Source organism: Vipera berus (genome assembly GCF_964194415.1).
Source record: "Vipera berus genome assembly, chromosome: Z".
Lineage (NCBI taxonomy): Eukaryota > Metazoa > Chordata > Lepidosauria > Squamata > Viperidae > Vipera > Vipera berus.
In genome coordinates, this window is record NC_138205.1 from 50,328,769 (window position 1) to 50,345,516 (window position 16,748).

Below are 16,748 nucleotides of genomic sequence, written 5' to 3' on the forward strand. Positions count from 1 at the left end.
TAGATTGACTATGTGCTCTGCAGCCAAAGATGGAGAAGCTCTCTATATAGTCAGTAAAAACAAGACCAGGAGCTGACTGTGGCTCAGATCAAGAACTTCTCGTTTCAAAATTTAGGCTTAAATTGAAGATAGTAGGGACAAGCACTAGGCCATTCAGATATGAACTAAATCATATCTATCATATCATTGTCCATGGGGTTGCGATGGGTCAGAACAACTTCACAACTAACAACAACTACAACAAAGAAAGGCAAGAAAAACAATGATAATGAATCACACCCTTCATTCATAAAGATATGTTGACAGAAGGAAAATAGGTGGGTGTGGAATGTTGCAAATACATCAGATAGTTGAAGAAGAAAAAATTGCATTGGAAGAGTATCTGAAGGGTAGTGAAGAGAGTGAAGATACATTGAAGTTAGTATATCGGGAAGACTTACTGAGTATTGGAGAGACCAAAATGGTCTACAGGAAGGACCAGATGAAGAAGAAAAAAGAGACATGGGAAGACAAAGTATTACATAGCCAGTACATTAAACAAATAGCACACAAAACAGATAATAACAAGGCCTGGCAGTGGCTAAAAACTGGAAATTTAAACAAACAGAGTAGTTAATTCTGGCTTCATAAGACCAAACCTTAAGAACAAATGCATACAAAACAAGAATTGAGAAGGCAGCAGAGGGACTCAAACTATTCTCCAAAGCACCTGAAGGCAGGACAAGGAGCAACGGAGGAAACTAACCAAAGAGAGAAGCAACCTAGAATTAAGGAGAAATTTTCTGACAGTTAGAACAATTAATCAGTGGAACAACCTGCCTCCAGAAGCGGTGAATGCTCACTGGAGGTTTTTAAGAAGAAACTGGACAGCCATTTGTCTGAAATGGTATAGGGTTTCCTGCCTGCGCAAGGGGACAGACTAGATGACCTCTAAGGTCTCTTCCAACTTTATTATTATTATTAAGAGACAGCAAGTGCCACCACTGCAAAGAAGGTGATGAAGTAGTGGACCACCTGATTAGTTGCAAGAAGATTGCACAGACTGACTAGAAACAACAGCATGACAAATTAGCAACAATGGTACATTGGAAGATTTGCAAGAAATACCAATTTCCTGCAAGCAAGAACTGGTGGGACCATAACACAGAGGAAGTCATAGAAAATGAAGAAGCTAAAGTGCTCTGGGATTTTAGAATTCAAATAGATAGGCAACCACTACATAACCATAGAAAGACTGTGGCAAAAAAAGCAAAGGCAGCACTGATAATAATAGGCCTTTGGGTGCAATCCCAAAACAAATGGAGTACCACTTGAACACCATCAGCATTGACAAAATCAGCATCAATCAATTGCAAACAGAAATATTACATCTTACAACACCATTAAACTCAATATCTGCTTATCCCAAGTCCTTGGTAAATACTTGATAGGCAGAATTAATGTCAAATCCAGTCTAAACATCTGAATGATTGAGATTAACTATAATTTTTGAAACTTGTATGCTACCTAACTTTCAATGATTCTGGGCTAATCATAACAGTCAAAGAAATTATAATACGATGACTAAAACATAAAAGATGGCAAGTATGATGAAGTGATAAATATATACATATAAACTGTTTACAATCCTTTTACAATGCTCATAATCATTCATGCCCTAGTTACCATCACTACCCCGTCTTGACTACTGCAATGTGCTCTACATGAGGCTGCACTTGAAAAGAATCTGAAAGTGCCAACTGGTTCAAAATGCTTCAGCCCATATGGTTTTATTCAGATCCAGGTGTGCACATGAGTCACCTCTCCTCGGGAATTGTATTGACTGCTGAGTTGCTTCCCTGTGCAATTCAAGAAGCTAGTTGTCACTTTCAAGCCCTTCATGGCTTGGGATTGGGTTACATAAGGCAGGGCTCCCAACTCCCGGTCCATGGACCAGTACCAGGGCGCGGCATGCCAGCAACCGGTCCACACAAACAAGCTAAGCCCCAGCACACAAAATCACGCACACTCTGTTCTGCAGAAAAACCTTTCTCCATGGAACCTGTCCCTGGTGTCCAAAAGGTTGGGGACCTCTGTTCTAAGGGACTGTCTTATTTGATTATGTGTCCTCGCCAAGAGTGTGGGGGTTATTGTTTTTTGTTCTTTTATCCTGGGTTTTTACTGTTTGTAAGCCATTCAGAGTCACTGAAAGTGAGTGGGCGGAATGAATGAATGAATGAATGAATGAATGAATGAATGAATGAATGAATGAATGATATATTAGAAAACTATAACTTCTGGGGAGTTTCCGGTGACGTTGCTGCAACATGGGCACTGGGGAATGAAGCTCCATTCTCCAAGGCCGATTTCTACCAGCTGGGGAGTCCAATAGGAGCGAAAGTCACCCCGTAGAGGTGACTGGCCAAAAAGTGAAATGCAGATTGCAGGCCCACTTGATCCAAAAAAGCCCTCGGGACCGGCAGGAAGAAAGGCTGACCGCACCCAAGCGGTCAGCCAGAAGCAGCTGATTGTCAGAGACAATGAATTCTAAAAGCAGAAAGCAAAACAGCTGATCTGGGTGAGACTACTTTCCTTATCTCTCTACAAGTAAAAATACCGGTTCTGGGAAAAAGCATTCAAAAACAAGAAATCCCCAAGCTTCAAAGGGGTGGGGGTGGGGCATTTTTCCTTACCCCTCCCTCCTGAACCACAAGCAGCACTTTAAGCTTTGGGGAAATTAAAACTGACCTATAACAATATTGTGAAGATAAGTGAGGCATAAAAGAAGAATAATTCTGAAAACTTGGATTTATAATTTTTTTTGTTTATTCCTTGTTTGGAAACCATCAGGTTTTAATTTTTAACTATTTTAAAGTATGCTGGGAATGGACAACTAATGACACCTAGTGGCAACACTGAGAACTACACTTAACCTTTTTTTTCCTTTTTATCTTACTGAGTTGTTTTGATTGGAGATTTAAAACTTGGCTGGATGCCCAGACACAGCTTATAGTTTAAACATTTTTGTGTCCTTGGAATTTATAGTCCTGAAGATTGTGGCTGAAAAAGAAAAAAACTCTTTTTGGATTTCCCTTTTCTACAGGATGTATTACAATTATAAATAAAAATTGTTTTTGAAGTCATCTGACTTCCTGGATTACAAATACAGCTTTACCTGGAATTTTAACAAACTGTTTTGAAAGAGTGAATAACAAGAAATCTCTTTGAACAAAACACTTTGTAATTGCAAATTTTGGTATATTTTTTTTCCTTTTTAATGTTTTCTTCTTTTTCCTTTTTTTCTTTTTTCCCTTTTGCTCTATTTTTACTATTTTTTACTATTTACTATTTTTATTATTTGCCTTTGTTAGAAGCCTGTTGGATTATAAATTTGGATTTACTTGGTGGATTATAAAGTATGATTAAAAGATAAAGATGAGCATCCCTAATCTATCTAGAGTTGGGAAAAAAGTATCTTCTGCTTCCTCTTCTGCTTCTGCAAGTCCAGTCTATCAGAGATCAATTGATACAATGCTCCAACAAGAAAATGCTAATAACTTCCAAAGGAGACTCAAGCAACTCTACAAGCAATTCAAGAGGCAATTGCTACGCACATGGTGTTCACAACGAAAAATCATGAGATGAGAAGTGATTTTGATAAAATGAAGCAAAAAATTAACAACGTGGACTCTCAATTTGAAAATTTTAAACAGATGATTACAGATAATCAACAATAAATCCAAAAAGTAGAAGATAAATCAATCGAGGTTGATCAGAAATTAAAAGTCTTAAAAGATGAAAGTCAGAAATTGATGCATATAAATGGAGAACTAGAAGATTCAATAGCTGGGATGGAGATAGAAAGAGCCTCTTACTTTTTAAGATCTCAAAATATAATGGAAGATAAGGAAGAGGATCTCCTAAACGATAACGGAATTATTGGCAGACGCATTACGAATTGGGAAACAGTAAATGGAAGGAGAATTAGATCAGATCTATCAAGTCAACACAAACTATGCTAGAAGAAATAAAGTCCCCAGGGAAGTACATGTTAGATTTCTCAAAAGATCTATAAGAGACAAGATTCTGAGAAAAGTAAGAGATGAACCTTTGAAATACAAAGAAAAAGAAATTGGAGTCCTCAAACAAATTCCTAGGAGAATAAGAGGATCCCGCAGAGAATACCAGTTTCTAACTAGGAAATTAATTTCAAAAGGAGTGAATTTCAGATGGCTGATTCCAGAAGGGATTTTAATCTATTGGGATCCAAAAAGATATAGATTGGATACAACACTTAAAGCAATGGAATTCTTCGACAATCATAGAGCATTTATGGAAGAAGGGGACTCTGAATCTGGTACAAAGAGAGAAACAGAGAAACAGGAAGAAATGGCAGTAGAAGGTGCAGTTAAAACAAAAGAGAAGAAAGAAATTAAAAGCACATATACAGAAGAAAGAGCAACACCAAGAGATAAGAGACAGATAAAATCGACTAGATGATTAAGACCTAGATATAATTGAAAGAGATGGAGAAGGAGAGTGGCATTTTGGCAATGAATACAAATGGACTAAATTCTCCCTGAAAAAGGAGAAAAATCTTTACACTAATACAAAAATTAAAAATGGATATAATTTATCTTCAAGAAACACATTTATTTATTTTATTTTATTTTATTTTAATCCCATTTATATCCCGCCCTTCTCCGAAGACTCAGGGTGGCTTACAATCTAAGAAGCACAAATCAATGTGCTTAGCAATAGCCTTCATTCTATGTATATGCCTGCTTATTAGGGCTTTCGCCCCCCCCAAGCAGCATTATTACAAAGTCAGCTTATTGCCCCCAACAATCTGGGTCCTCATTTTACCTACCTCGGAAGGATGGAAGGCTGAGTCAACCTTGAGCCTGGTGGGACTCGAACCTGCACTAATTGCAGGCAGCTGGTGTTACTTAAGGAGGCATTAGCCCACTGCTCCACCAAGGCGGGGTTTCCCCTCCCCCCCAAAAAACCCCAATCTTTATCTCAAGATGATCATATTGAATTACACGCAAAGTCCATTTCTTCAATGTCCTCCGTTTCCAACGCCAAATTTATTTTTGCATGTCTTCACTTCCTGAGTGTGACTCAGCCTTCCTCTCCAAGCAGGAATTGCCTTGCTGAGCCATATTAAGAGACAAAATTATATGTGGTTAGAACAACCGAAAATCGGTAAATTTCACTTTGCAGTAGCACTACAAAACAAAAGAGGAATAGCTCTATATATTAAAGAAACAATGAATTCTAAACAAATTTATGCGGATGAAGAGGAGAGAATAGTAATGGTGGAAATAATGATTGATCAAAAAAAGATGCTGATGGTAGCAATATATGAACCAAACAATAAACAAGAACAATTTTACCAAAAATTGCATTAAAAAGTATTAGATTTAAACTATCAAAATCTTTGTATAATGGGAGACTTTAATGCAATGGCAGATGGAACTCTGGACTATAAAAGCACTGAACAAGGGAAGAAAGGAGGAAATACGTTACCTAAACTGGCAGAAGAACTTTGTATCCAAGATATATGGAGAAAAACCGAAAGAAATTACAATATACATTTTACTCAAATAGACATAGATCATGGTCTAGAATTGATATGATATGGACATCTTTGGAACCTAACACGATGATACAAGAAATTGAGATGGAAACTAATGTTTGGGCAGATCATGAGCTAATAAAGATGACTTGGAGAGGAACTAACAAAAAATTAAGAAAGTCCTTGAATAAATCTATACTGAAAGAAAAAGAATTTATACAACTAGTGACAAAGGAAATGGATTTTTTTTTCAAAATAAACAAGAAAGAAGAAACATGGCTTCAAAATGTGTGGGATAAAGCTAAAGCATATTTCAGAGGGTTAGCTATAACCTATACCGCAAAAAAGAATAAAGAAACAACAACAGTTAAAGTTGAAGGAAGAATTCAGAAAGTTAGAATCAGAATTACAAACAGACCCACAAAAGGAGATACTTAAGAAACAAATGGAGATAATAAAACATAAATTAAATCTAGCTGAAACGGAAATGATGGCTCAATAAATTAAAAGAGCTAAACAGAACTTCTTTGAAAATGCCAACAAACCAGAGCATATAGATTGAAAAAAGCAAAAGAGAAAAAACTGATAAACAAGCTGCAAGATACAAGAGGTGAATTACAGTTTCAAAATGATACAATTAAAAAAATTATCAAAGATTATTATGAGATACTTTACAAAGCAGAGGAAATTCCAAAAGGAAAAATACGGCAGTATTTTTAAAAAGCAGATTTACAAAAAATCTCAGACAATATTTGAAATATACGAAATGGAAAAATATCAATAATGGAGATTATAAAGGCTATAAAAAGGCAAAAAAAATCATAAGACTCCAGGTCCAGATGGATTACCTGCAGAGCTTTATAAATCATTACAAGATGTAGTAAGTCCTACTTTGAAAGAACTGTGTAATGAAATATTCCTGGAGGCTAAAATACCAAATGCATGGACTGAAGCCAACATTACTTTAATACCCAAAGAAGACTCTGATCTAACACAAATAAAAACTATAGACCAATATTGCTATTAAATGTAGATTATAAAATTTTTGCTTCAGTAATAGCAGAAAGACTAAAGAAATTTTTGATCAAATTTATACATACAGACCAAAATGGTTTTCTAACTAAAAGACAGATAAAAAATAATTTAAGAATGATTCTTGATGTGTTAGAGTACTATGAAATTCATCCAGGGAAACAGATGGCTTTAAAATTCCTTGATGGACAGAAAGCGTTTGACAATGTAAACTGGCAATTCATGTTTCAGCAACTTGCAGAAATGGACTTTGGAGAAAACTTTATAAATGTAATTAAAACAATTTATCATAAACAGCCAAAATAATTGTAAATGGAGATTTCACAGAAACCAAAGGCACAAGACAGGGATGCCCATTATCTCCATTACTATTTACACTGGAAGTATTGAATAGAAACATCAGACAAGATATAGAAATTAAAGGACTGGAAATAAAAGATGAAAAATATAAACTACAAGTATCTGCAAATGACTGCGTTTTTATATTGGAAGATACATTGGAAACAAGCATTAAACCTATGGAGAAAATAGAAAAATTTGGAGAAGTGACAGGGTTGAAAATAAACAGAGAAAAGACTAAAGTGCTAACAAAGAATCTAACAGAAAAACAAAAAAATCAACTAACAAAAAAACAAATCTTCAAATAGTTAAAAAAGTCAAATGTTTGGGAATTTATCTAACAGCAAGATATGTAACAATAAAAGAAGATAACTATGTAAGACTTTAAATAAAATAAACAAATAAAATTGGATCTGGGAAAGTGGAAAAACCTACAACTGGGGAGAATGGCAACAGTGAAAATGAGTATCTTACCAGAAATACTGGCAGATTTTCATTGTTTCTTCTTACTGGCAGTTGATGTTCGTAGATGTATTCTCTCAATTTTCTATCTCTTTGCCTCATAATGACTTTTACTATCCTTGCATTTTATGATTTGATCTTTGTCTTCACTTGGCTATTGGATGTTTGAGTTTGCTTGTATTGGATAGTTTTGGTTAGTTTATGGACCACAGAAGGAGTAACATATGCAGGACCATTTTTACCCAGTTCTCTTCTAAGAAAAAAAAGGGGGGGAATATGAAGCTCTGAAGGCCCTCCCTCCAACCCTGCTCATATGAGGCTTATTGCTCTTGGTTGTGTACCTATTAAATACAGCCATCAATCTTAGCATTCAAACTATGTATCTTTGGAGGGAGGAGGAATTATTTGATTTCAAAATCACAGAAGAAAGTATGTCAATGAAGATTCTCAGCCATCCAAGTAGAATTTTCTGGAAATTAAGTCCTGGCAACTGGACTTAGAAGGGACGCGGTGGCTCAGTGGGTTAGGACGCTGAGCTTGTCGATCGGAAGGTCGGCAGTTTGGTGGGTCGAATCCCGAGTGCCGCGTAGCAGAGTGAGCGCCTGTTACTCGTCCCAGCTTCTGCCCACCTAGCAGTTCGAAAGCACGTAAAAATGCAAGTAGAAAAATAGGGACCACTCCGGTGGGAAGGTAACAGCGTTCCGTGCTAGTCATGCCGGCCACATGACCACGGAGACGTCCTCGGACAAGCGCTGGCTCTTCGGCTTTGAAACAGAGATGAGCACCGGCCCCTAGAGTCGGAAACGACTAGCATGCATGTGCGGGGGAACCTTTACCTTTACCTTTAACTGGACTTATTTTCTTGTTGGTTTGAGATGCTTCTCTGTCCATATAAGCAGCTTCTTCAATCTAAACAAGTAGGTTAGGAGAATCCTAGCAGGCAGAGTTGTTGGAATGTGCCAACTCCTAAAATTCTTAAGGGTATTTCCATATCAACTTTCAAGGTTTCCCAAAGTATGTGACAATATAACAGAATAAGAGTTGGAAAGGACCTTGGAAGTCTTATAGTCCAATCCCATGCTCAAGCAAGAGACCTTATATCATGATGGTGAAGGTTCGTTCTCCAAGCTTTTGGGAATGTCTGTGTCACTGCTCTTCTGTTTATAAGAACTTCAGGTGTAGGTGTGTCAAGTGAGGGTTTTGGGATAGGTCATTAGAGAGTCTTGTGATGGGGAGGTTACTACAGGTCAGAGTCATTGGAAGGTGTGAATCATCAGTGGGTCAGGGGTGAATTATAAATGAGAGGCTGATGTGAGAAACTGATTCTTGCTGCTGTTGTATGATTGTTTATTGTTACTTTTTAAATGGTTGTAATGTTATTTGCTTTATATTGGGCAATGATTGAAATAAAAGCAAACTGATTTTTTGAACAAGTCTTCACAATAAAACCATTCATGACTAGAAATCCAATAAGGAAGAAAAATGAATAGCTGAACTATTTGAAAGCAAATACAGTCAGATTAAATGTTCATTTAAATTGTATATTTGAGCAGTTCTTAACTGTTGATGATGCCCCTTCTGGGCTCTTCAAACAGCAATCTGGGTAATTTGTGTTAAAAGCAAGCTTAGTATAATTACTAATTAGTATAATTTCGTAGGTATAATTTACCTACAAAATGATTCTTGATTCCAGCCAACTCAGCAGGAAAGGAAGGACAGATCAATCAAATTCAAAAGCATTAGAAACTCCATAATTCAAACAGAGCAGGTACTTTCAGCAATTCATCAGGTGCTGCATCAGCTAGCCAATACTGCACGCTAGCTTTCCAGAAAAGAGAAGGATAGAAGCAGGATGTTTTTTGTTTGTTGTTGTTGCCGCTGCTATTTGTTCATTTTGAAAATTACTTACAACTCTTATGCAGGTTGCTGATAACTATTAATGATTGAAGCTCCAGCAAGTATGCAGAGATAAACAGGGAGTGTTCCTGTAGTAAGTTCTCTTAAGTATACATGCACCATGGGTTCAAATATGAAAAACAAACCGAACAGGAAGGGGAGATCCTATACAAGCTAACTTGAGGGCTAATCCACATGGAGCCCCATTTCCATCTGTCCTGTTTGCCATTGTTCACTCCCTAGAGACTTGTGATTCAGGGTCAGCCTGTGGGTTCGGCAGTTGGGTCGGACGATTCAGAGGAGGAGGAGGGGGGTGTTGAAGAGCTTGCTGAGAATAATATTGAGGCTCCACAGAGCCCTCAGCCAGGCCCCTCCCATCTGGTCACGACGCAGACCCAGCTGTGTGAGCCTGACAGCGTGGAGGCAGTCAATCAGGAGTAAACAGAGGAAGGCAATGGGGGCAACTCGGAAGGAGGCAGAGAGAAGCCACGCCCTGAACTGTTTAAAAGGGGAATGTGTGGGAGGGCTGGTTTGCTGAAAGCAACCGTTTGAATAGCTCCTGTTTCATGGTTCATGTTTGCTCTCTTTGCTCTGTTTGCTCTGTTTATGTTTTTATGTTAATAAATTTGGCAGGCTTAGTTCCAGCCTCTTGCCTTCTTGTAAAAGGGGATGTCCCTGCCTTTTCTGCAGGGCCGGTAGCAGGCTGGTACAGAACAAGACTAAAATGGACAATGTGAAATTTGAGCGGGGCACGAACAAGGAGTATATATCGGAGGTGGTGACCCTTTGAGAGCTGTATGCAACGAAATTTCATTCTGATGTATGCCGATTGGTGTACGTTCAAAGTGACAATAAAGTTATCATTATCATTATCATTATCTTCTCCAATTTCTTTCATCCTGTTCCCAGGTATGCCTTAAAGTAAAATGATGCATATATTACTGTATATTATATTAAAACTTAAGACTTTGAATTTATAAACTGATATGTGTAGGGTTACAAGTTAGAAAGGAGAACAATGAGAAGGGGTGAAGAGGACACACTAACTATTTCTTGGCATGTATGGCAAAATTTACAGTGAAAAACTGCAAAAACAAAAAATAAAGTACTACGGTCAACATATATATATATATATATATAATTACTTTCTCCAGTATCAGAAAAATCTATTTTTCAATTACAGGAAGACAAAGGTTTTGGGTATGTAACTGATTAACATCTTGTCAATTTCAGGCAGCCAACAAACCGGCTGTTGAAACAGTCTAGGACAGCATCTTTTAGAATGGGAAAAAATAAAAGAAAAAAATATATATTAAGATACCTGAATGGCTTTCAACAACAGAAGCCTTCGCTTACCCAAATTTGATTAACTATGAGAAACTTGTAACATATAAAGACTTATTTTTTATTATAATTCACTATATTTATTATTGCTATCAATCATTAACTCTTAATATTATATATTATAATATTATATATTATAATATATATATATATATATATATATATATATATATATATATATATATATATATATATATATTATATAATATATATATATATATATTATTACATTTATATACCGCCCTTTCCCTGAGGACTCAGGGCGGTTTACAGGAAATTAAAAACCAACAGTACAAAAGTTAAAACCAATTTAAAAAAGATTAAACTTAACTCTGTGCCATTAAAACCCCGATTAAAATAAATTACTCCTCAGCCTGGGCCCGAGAGCTCGAAGAGCCAGGTCTTCAGGCCCCGGCGGAATGAACGGAGGTCGGGGGCAGTCCTATATACACACACACACACACACACACATATACACCCAGACAATATGCTGTTTGTTAAATATTGAATGTTATTGGGGGAAACCCCAATCCCTATCCCAACCTTCCCTGTATTCCAACCCGAATCCCCACCCCTTTTTCCATCCCATCCTTATAAAAACCAATAAAACTTTAAAAAACCAATACATTTCAGGCAGCCAGCAAACCGGCTGTTGATACAGTCTAGGACACAGGTCTGCAACCCGCGGCTCCGGAGCCTCATGCGGCTCTTTCAGCCGTCTCCTGCAGCTCCCAGTCTTCTGCTATGTGTAGTCCAAAAAAAAAAGCGGGACTAAAAAAGTTCAACCAATCAATTCAAATATGCAGGGTAGGTGCATATCTCGCCTTGGCTCCACTCTTCAGTCAAACCCTGTTCTGCGCATTTGTGCATGTACGCGCATGCGCACACAATTTTTGCGGCTCCCAGTTTTTCCTTTTCTGAGGGAACCGGTTCCGAGTGGCTCTTTCACTGTTTCAGGTTGCTGACCCCTGGTCTAGGACAACATTGGCCTTTTTGGCAACTGCTGGTTCATATTTAAGTGATTGTCCACTAGGACTCCGATATCACTCTCACAGTGACTGCTTTGAGTTAGGTATCACCTACTGTGTCCTATGTCCCAATTCCCTAGAACAGATAGAGCAAAAGCCCCTCTTCAACTTACTTGGTTTAAGTCTAGACTAATGCCCATGGCATAAAACAACATTGGGAATACCTGTTGGTAACAACTTTTTCTTTAGTAGTAATAGGAGAGGAAAAAGATCCATAAAGGATTGACAACTTCCTAGAATCTAGAAGAATGGGCTTGTAGAGGACTTCCTGGAATCTAGAGGAATGGGCAAAACTTTACACCTCAATATCAAAGACTGTCTATGAGGTATACCACATATTTCATGTAGGTAATTTCAGGAAGTCCAATTCATGCCCAGTTGATTACATGCATTCTATCTCCATTTTTGTATCCAGAGGCATAAACACGAGAGGACAATATTAGAGATTCCAGAATATTAAGAAGTCAAAGCATGAGCTTCCCCATTTTCTGGCTATTAATGCTACATATCTACATAGTATTCAGGAAAACTATATTTCTAACTACTGACACTTTTCTCTGTTCAGCAGAAACCAAAATATCTGGGAGCCTCAGCAATATATCTCTGCAAACTATACTTAGCCTTTCAAATTAAGGAAGATGCAGACAAAAGATAGAAACAACAATGTTGTTGAAATAAAACAACTGAATATAAGAATTGGGATGACAGGAAAAAAGTGAAATCTCTTATCTGGAAGAGTTATATTAGCTAATTAGATGATATGAACCACTCCAGAATTTGTAAACATTTCAGTCCAGGACAAAGGCAATAATTTTTTTAGCTTTTCCAGCTATACTGCAGGAAAAAAATTCTTCAGAATCAACTTAAATCAACAATTAATACTCCTACCTCCTACCTCCTACCTCCCACATCTATCCTTTTCTCTTCTTTTTTCAGCTTCAAGACAATAAGTTATTATTACTGTGTTATATTGATAACACAGGCTGTCCTTGTTTAGCAACTGCCTTTGATAATGTTTGCATATATAACAGTAATAAATGGGAGTATATAGTAGAAAAAATCATTTTCTGATTACTATACACACTTACACCCAAATTTGTATGCCTGACAACAATGCATACTGGAGTGAGAGTAATATTCCTATACAGACCACATAGGAAACATGACATTTGTTTATTCTACTTTTTATAATAGTACATTATCAGAACCACACATATGGTTTGCATGTCACTTTGCAAATATTTCAGTTGCAATTGCTAAACAAGACCTACCTATACAGAGTGAATTAGTTCATCAAAACAGTCTGTTGTTGAGCTGGAGATATACATTTTACAGAGGATAAAAAATGAAATATGGTTTTGCTCCTTATTGCTCAGAAAGATAGCATTCAGAATGCTGAGCAGGACCTCTTTTTGTTTTAAAAAGAAAGGTTGTAAAAAAACCTGGAGAACAGTAAAATATTTCTGAAGAAAGGAAATGATGGTCTTCCATTATCTGAAATTTCTCTACATTTTCCCACTTTAATGGCAATCTGAGGGGATTAATATAGTCCCAGTCTTTGCTTTATAACATCCAAACCATTCCTTTCTTTCTCCCCATGCTTACCCATTTCTTGATTTTTTTTTATTGTTGTGTATGTGTGATAATAAAAAGGGACGTGGTGGCTCAGTGGGTTAGGACGCTGAGCCTGTCGATCAGAAGGTTGGCAGTTTGGCGGGTCGAATCCCGAGTGCTGAGTAACAGAGTGAGCGCCTGTTACTCGTCCCAACTTCTGCCAACCTAGCAGTTCGAAAGCACGTAAAAATGCAAATAGAAAAATAGGGACCACTACGGTGGGAAGGTAATAGCATTCTGTGCGCCTTTGGCATCCAGTCATGCCGGCCACATGACCACGGAGACATCCTCAGACAAGCACTGGCTCTTCAGCTTTGAAACGGAGATGAGCACTGGCCCCTAGAGTCAGAAACGACTAGCATGCATGTGCAGGGGAACCTTTACCTTTACCTTTACCTATGTGTGATAATATTTTTGATATAAGTGCTTACATTTCTTGGTATCTAAGATAAATATGAACAGTATTTCAAGTAATAGTTATTTTAAAAACATATAGCCCTTTCTGTTAACTATTATGAGATACATTCAACAAACAACATTAATAGTGCATTATTCAGAAGATATTATCTGATTTCTTTATAAAGTTATTAAACTGGATGTTTTAAGGAATGACAGGTGCAACTTTTATTGAGAAGGGTCAACAAAAGTTAAACAGAAGTTATTTACCTTAAATCTTTTCACTAATGATCTTTGAGAAACATTAACAGAAATACAGATGTGGAAATCTATATTTTGAAGTCAGAGATTCTCTAAACTCTTTCTAATTTAATATTGATAGATGCCTTCAATTTTATAAGAGATACATTTTCTTCAAAACAATGTTATATGAATGTAGCTGGTTAAAAACCAAAAACTCAGTATAAAGAGGAACACAGAAAGAAAATATACAGACAGCTGACACAGAGCTGATTAAGTGAAGTGAAATAATATTCCTTCTTCAGAATATTCCTCTAATTTCAAGACAGATCAACTGAGCTGGATTCTTAAGAGGTATTTTCTCAGGAATCATAGCTTATCAACATTCAATTTACTGTGAATTTTTGCATGTTTAATTATTTTTGAGATATTCTTAATAAAGCCTATATATTAATCAATAGTCACCTCCTGGCAAGAAGGACAAAAAACAAGATAGATTAAGTAAGTAAGTAAATATTTGTTGTTTAGGAGAAAGAATTTGGGATAAGCATGTACAGCATATCATTTCTCTCTTTGAAAGTCAGATTTTTTAAAAAACATGAATTATTGCTGATTATACTTTCAAATAAAATATTAAACATCTCATATAAAATGAAATGCAAGAACACATGAAATTCATTTGTTTACTTACCTTGCCCAGAATGACTCTGACAATAATCTATGCTTGCCTGCCTTCGATCTTGTGGCTCCTCGCTTCCTCCATCTACATGAGAACCAAAACAACACAAGAGGATCATCTCAACAGAGAGATTAGGCAGCTACAATTTCTCTTCTACTACTATTACAGTACTATCTCTTAAAGACAGCAGCCTAATTACTCACAGGTAGTTCTCACTTTACTACTGTAATTGGGGCCAAATTTCCACTGCTGAGTGACAGTTTTAAAGAGCGATATCCCATGCAGTTTAGTGATGGCAGTTCCAACTATTCAAGTTGCCAATAGTAAATCTCATGATGTGCTTAAGCGTGATGTTATGTGGTCACCATTTTCAACCTCATTGAAAGCTGGCAGTGAAGATCACAAATAGCAATCACATGACCACAGGGATGCTGTGACCCTTTCAAGTATAAGGACCAGTCATAAGTATCATCCCTTCAGTGGTATCATAAGTTTGAACAATCACTGTATAAGTGGTTATTAAGTGAGGACCATTTGAACTGCTGTTATTTTTGTAAGCATACTAACAGCAATACCTCTATGATTTATTTCTTAGTGCCTCAATTACATAAGATCTTTAAAACCACAAAAATAATTATTTTAACTTCTCTTGATCTCTCCATAAATGTCTGTATTAAACCAGTTATTTTCTTATTCAAATCATATGTTCCAAAGCATAAAGGAATAGTTGATCACATACTAAAATAAATCTACATTTGAGAATCATATAATTCTATAAAGTGTTCCATCACACTAAAATTAGTTTCCACAGAGTTCAGTATTCACAAATATTGTTTATGTAAATTATAGTGGCAGACCAAATGACCAAATGAACTTCTTTATGGAAAAAATGGAAGACCACATTATGCAGTTAAGATCACATGATGCTCATTGGTAATAAATAACTAATAACTACATACCTATGTCAACATCATACAAGGTAGGACCAAGACCAAATTGTGCATTAAAATGCAGCTAATTTAAATGCATCATTATTCAAATTTCAAAGGCAGTAGCAATTCAGAAGAGAACCAGTCTGGTATAGTGGTAAAGGCATCAGGGTAAAATAAATAAATAAATAAATAAATAAATAAACCTTTATTGTCAAAGTACAACATGTGTACATTGAGATTAGCTGAGCCTCCCCCCGTGCTCTCTCCCCCCAACACACAGTGACAACAAACCCTCCATCCCACCACACCATGTGAACCAACTACACCACACACCGGCCTCCCAAGTCAATTCTGCATAAGATTATGTCCCATTTAAAAGCCTAACAGCCCATGGATAACAGCTATTTTTCAGCCTGTTGGTACGGCTGGCTATATTCCTATATCTCCTACCAGATGGTAGGAGAGTAAAGAGATACCGTCTAGGGTGTGAGTCATCCCTGAGAATCTTCCTCACTCTTCCAAGGCAACGAGCCATGGCGATGTCATCCAGTGGTGTCAGGGAACAGCCCACAATGTCTTGTGCTGTGCTCACTACCCTCTGTAATACTTTCCTATCCGCGGCTGTCAGACCAGCAAACCAAACCACAATACCATACGAGAGGACGCTCTCTATAGTAGACTGGTAAAAGAGGGTCATTAGCTGTTGTTCTACCCTGTTCTTCCGCAAGACCCTAAGAAAGTGAAGCCTCTATTGGTCCTTTCTAGCCACCTTGGTTGTGTTCACTTTCCAGGTCAGATCTTCACAGAGGTAGACTCCCAGAAATTTAAAGGAGGAAACTCTCTCTGCACAGTTCTCCCTGATGTAAAGTGGGGCAGGTTCCTCCTTTTTTCTCTAGAAGTCTAACACCATCTCTTTCGTCTTGCCAATGTTTAGGTGCAAGCTGTTGTTACTACACCATATGGATAGTTTTTGTACCTCCGCCCTATATGCTGTCTCATCCCCACCTGTAATAAGACCTATGATACTAAGGCAAGTTCTAATTTCATTTTAGGCACAAAGACTGCTGAGTGGCCTTGGATCATTCAGAGACTAGGAACAAGGCAATGGCAAACCACTTCTGAGAAAAGTTGCCAAGAACTATTTCACAGAAGCTTAGAATATCTACTGAAAATCCTCCATGCTCAATATGATATTCATTGCTACCTGGTTCTTAGCAACTAAAATG

The 16,748-nt window shown here is 37.1% G+C and overlaps 1 protein-coding gene across 2 annotated transcripts in view; it reads right to left on the reverse strand.

Annotated features, from left to right (window-relative positions):
- Positions 1 to 16,748, reverse strand: part of TANC2 (tetratricopeptide repeat, ankyrin repeat and coiled-coil containing 2) — a 382,196-nt gene that overhangs the window by 229,037 nt on the left and 136,411 nt on the right. For both annotated transcript variants that reach the window (XM_081344806.1, XM_081344805.1), the window contains exon 3: positions 14,603 to 14,674. In XM_081344806.1, coding sequence (XP_081200932.1) covers positions 14,603 to 14,674 — 72 coding nt within the window. The remainder of the gene's footprint in view (positions 1 to 14,602; positions 14,675 to 16,748) is intronic.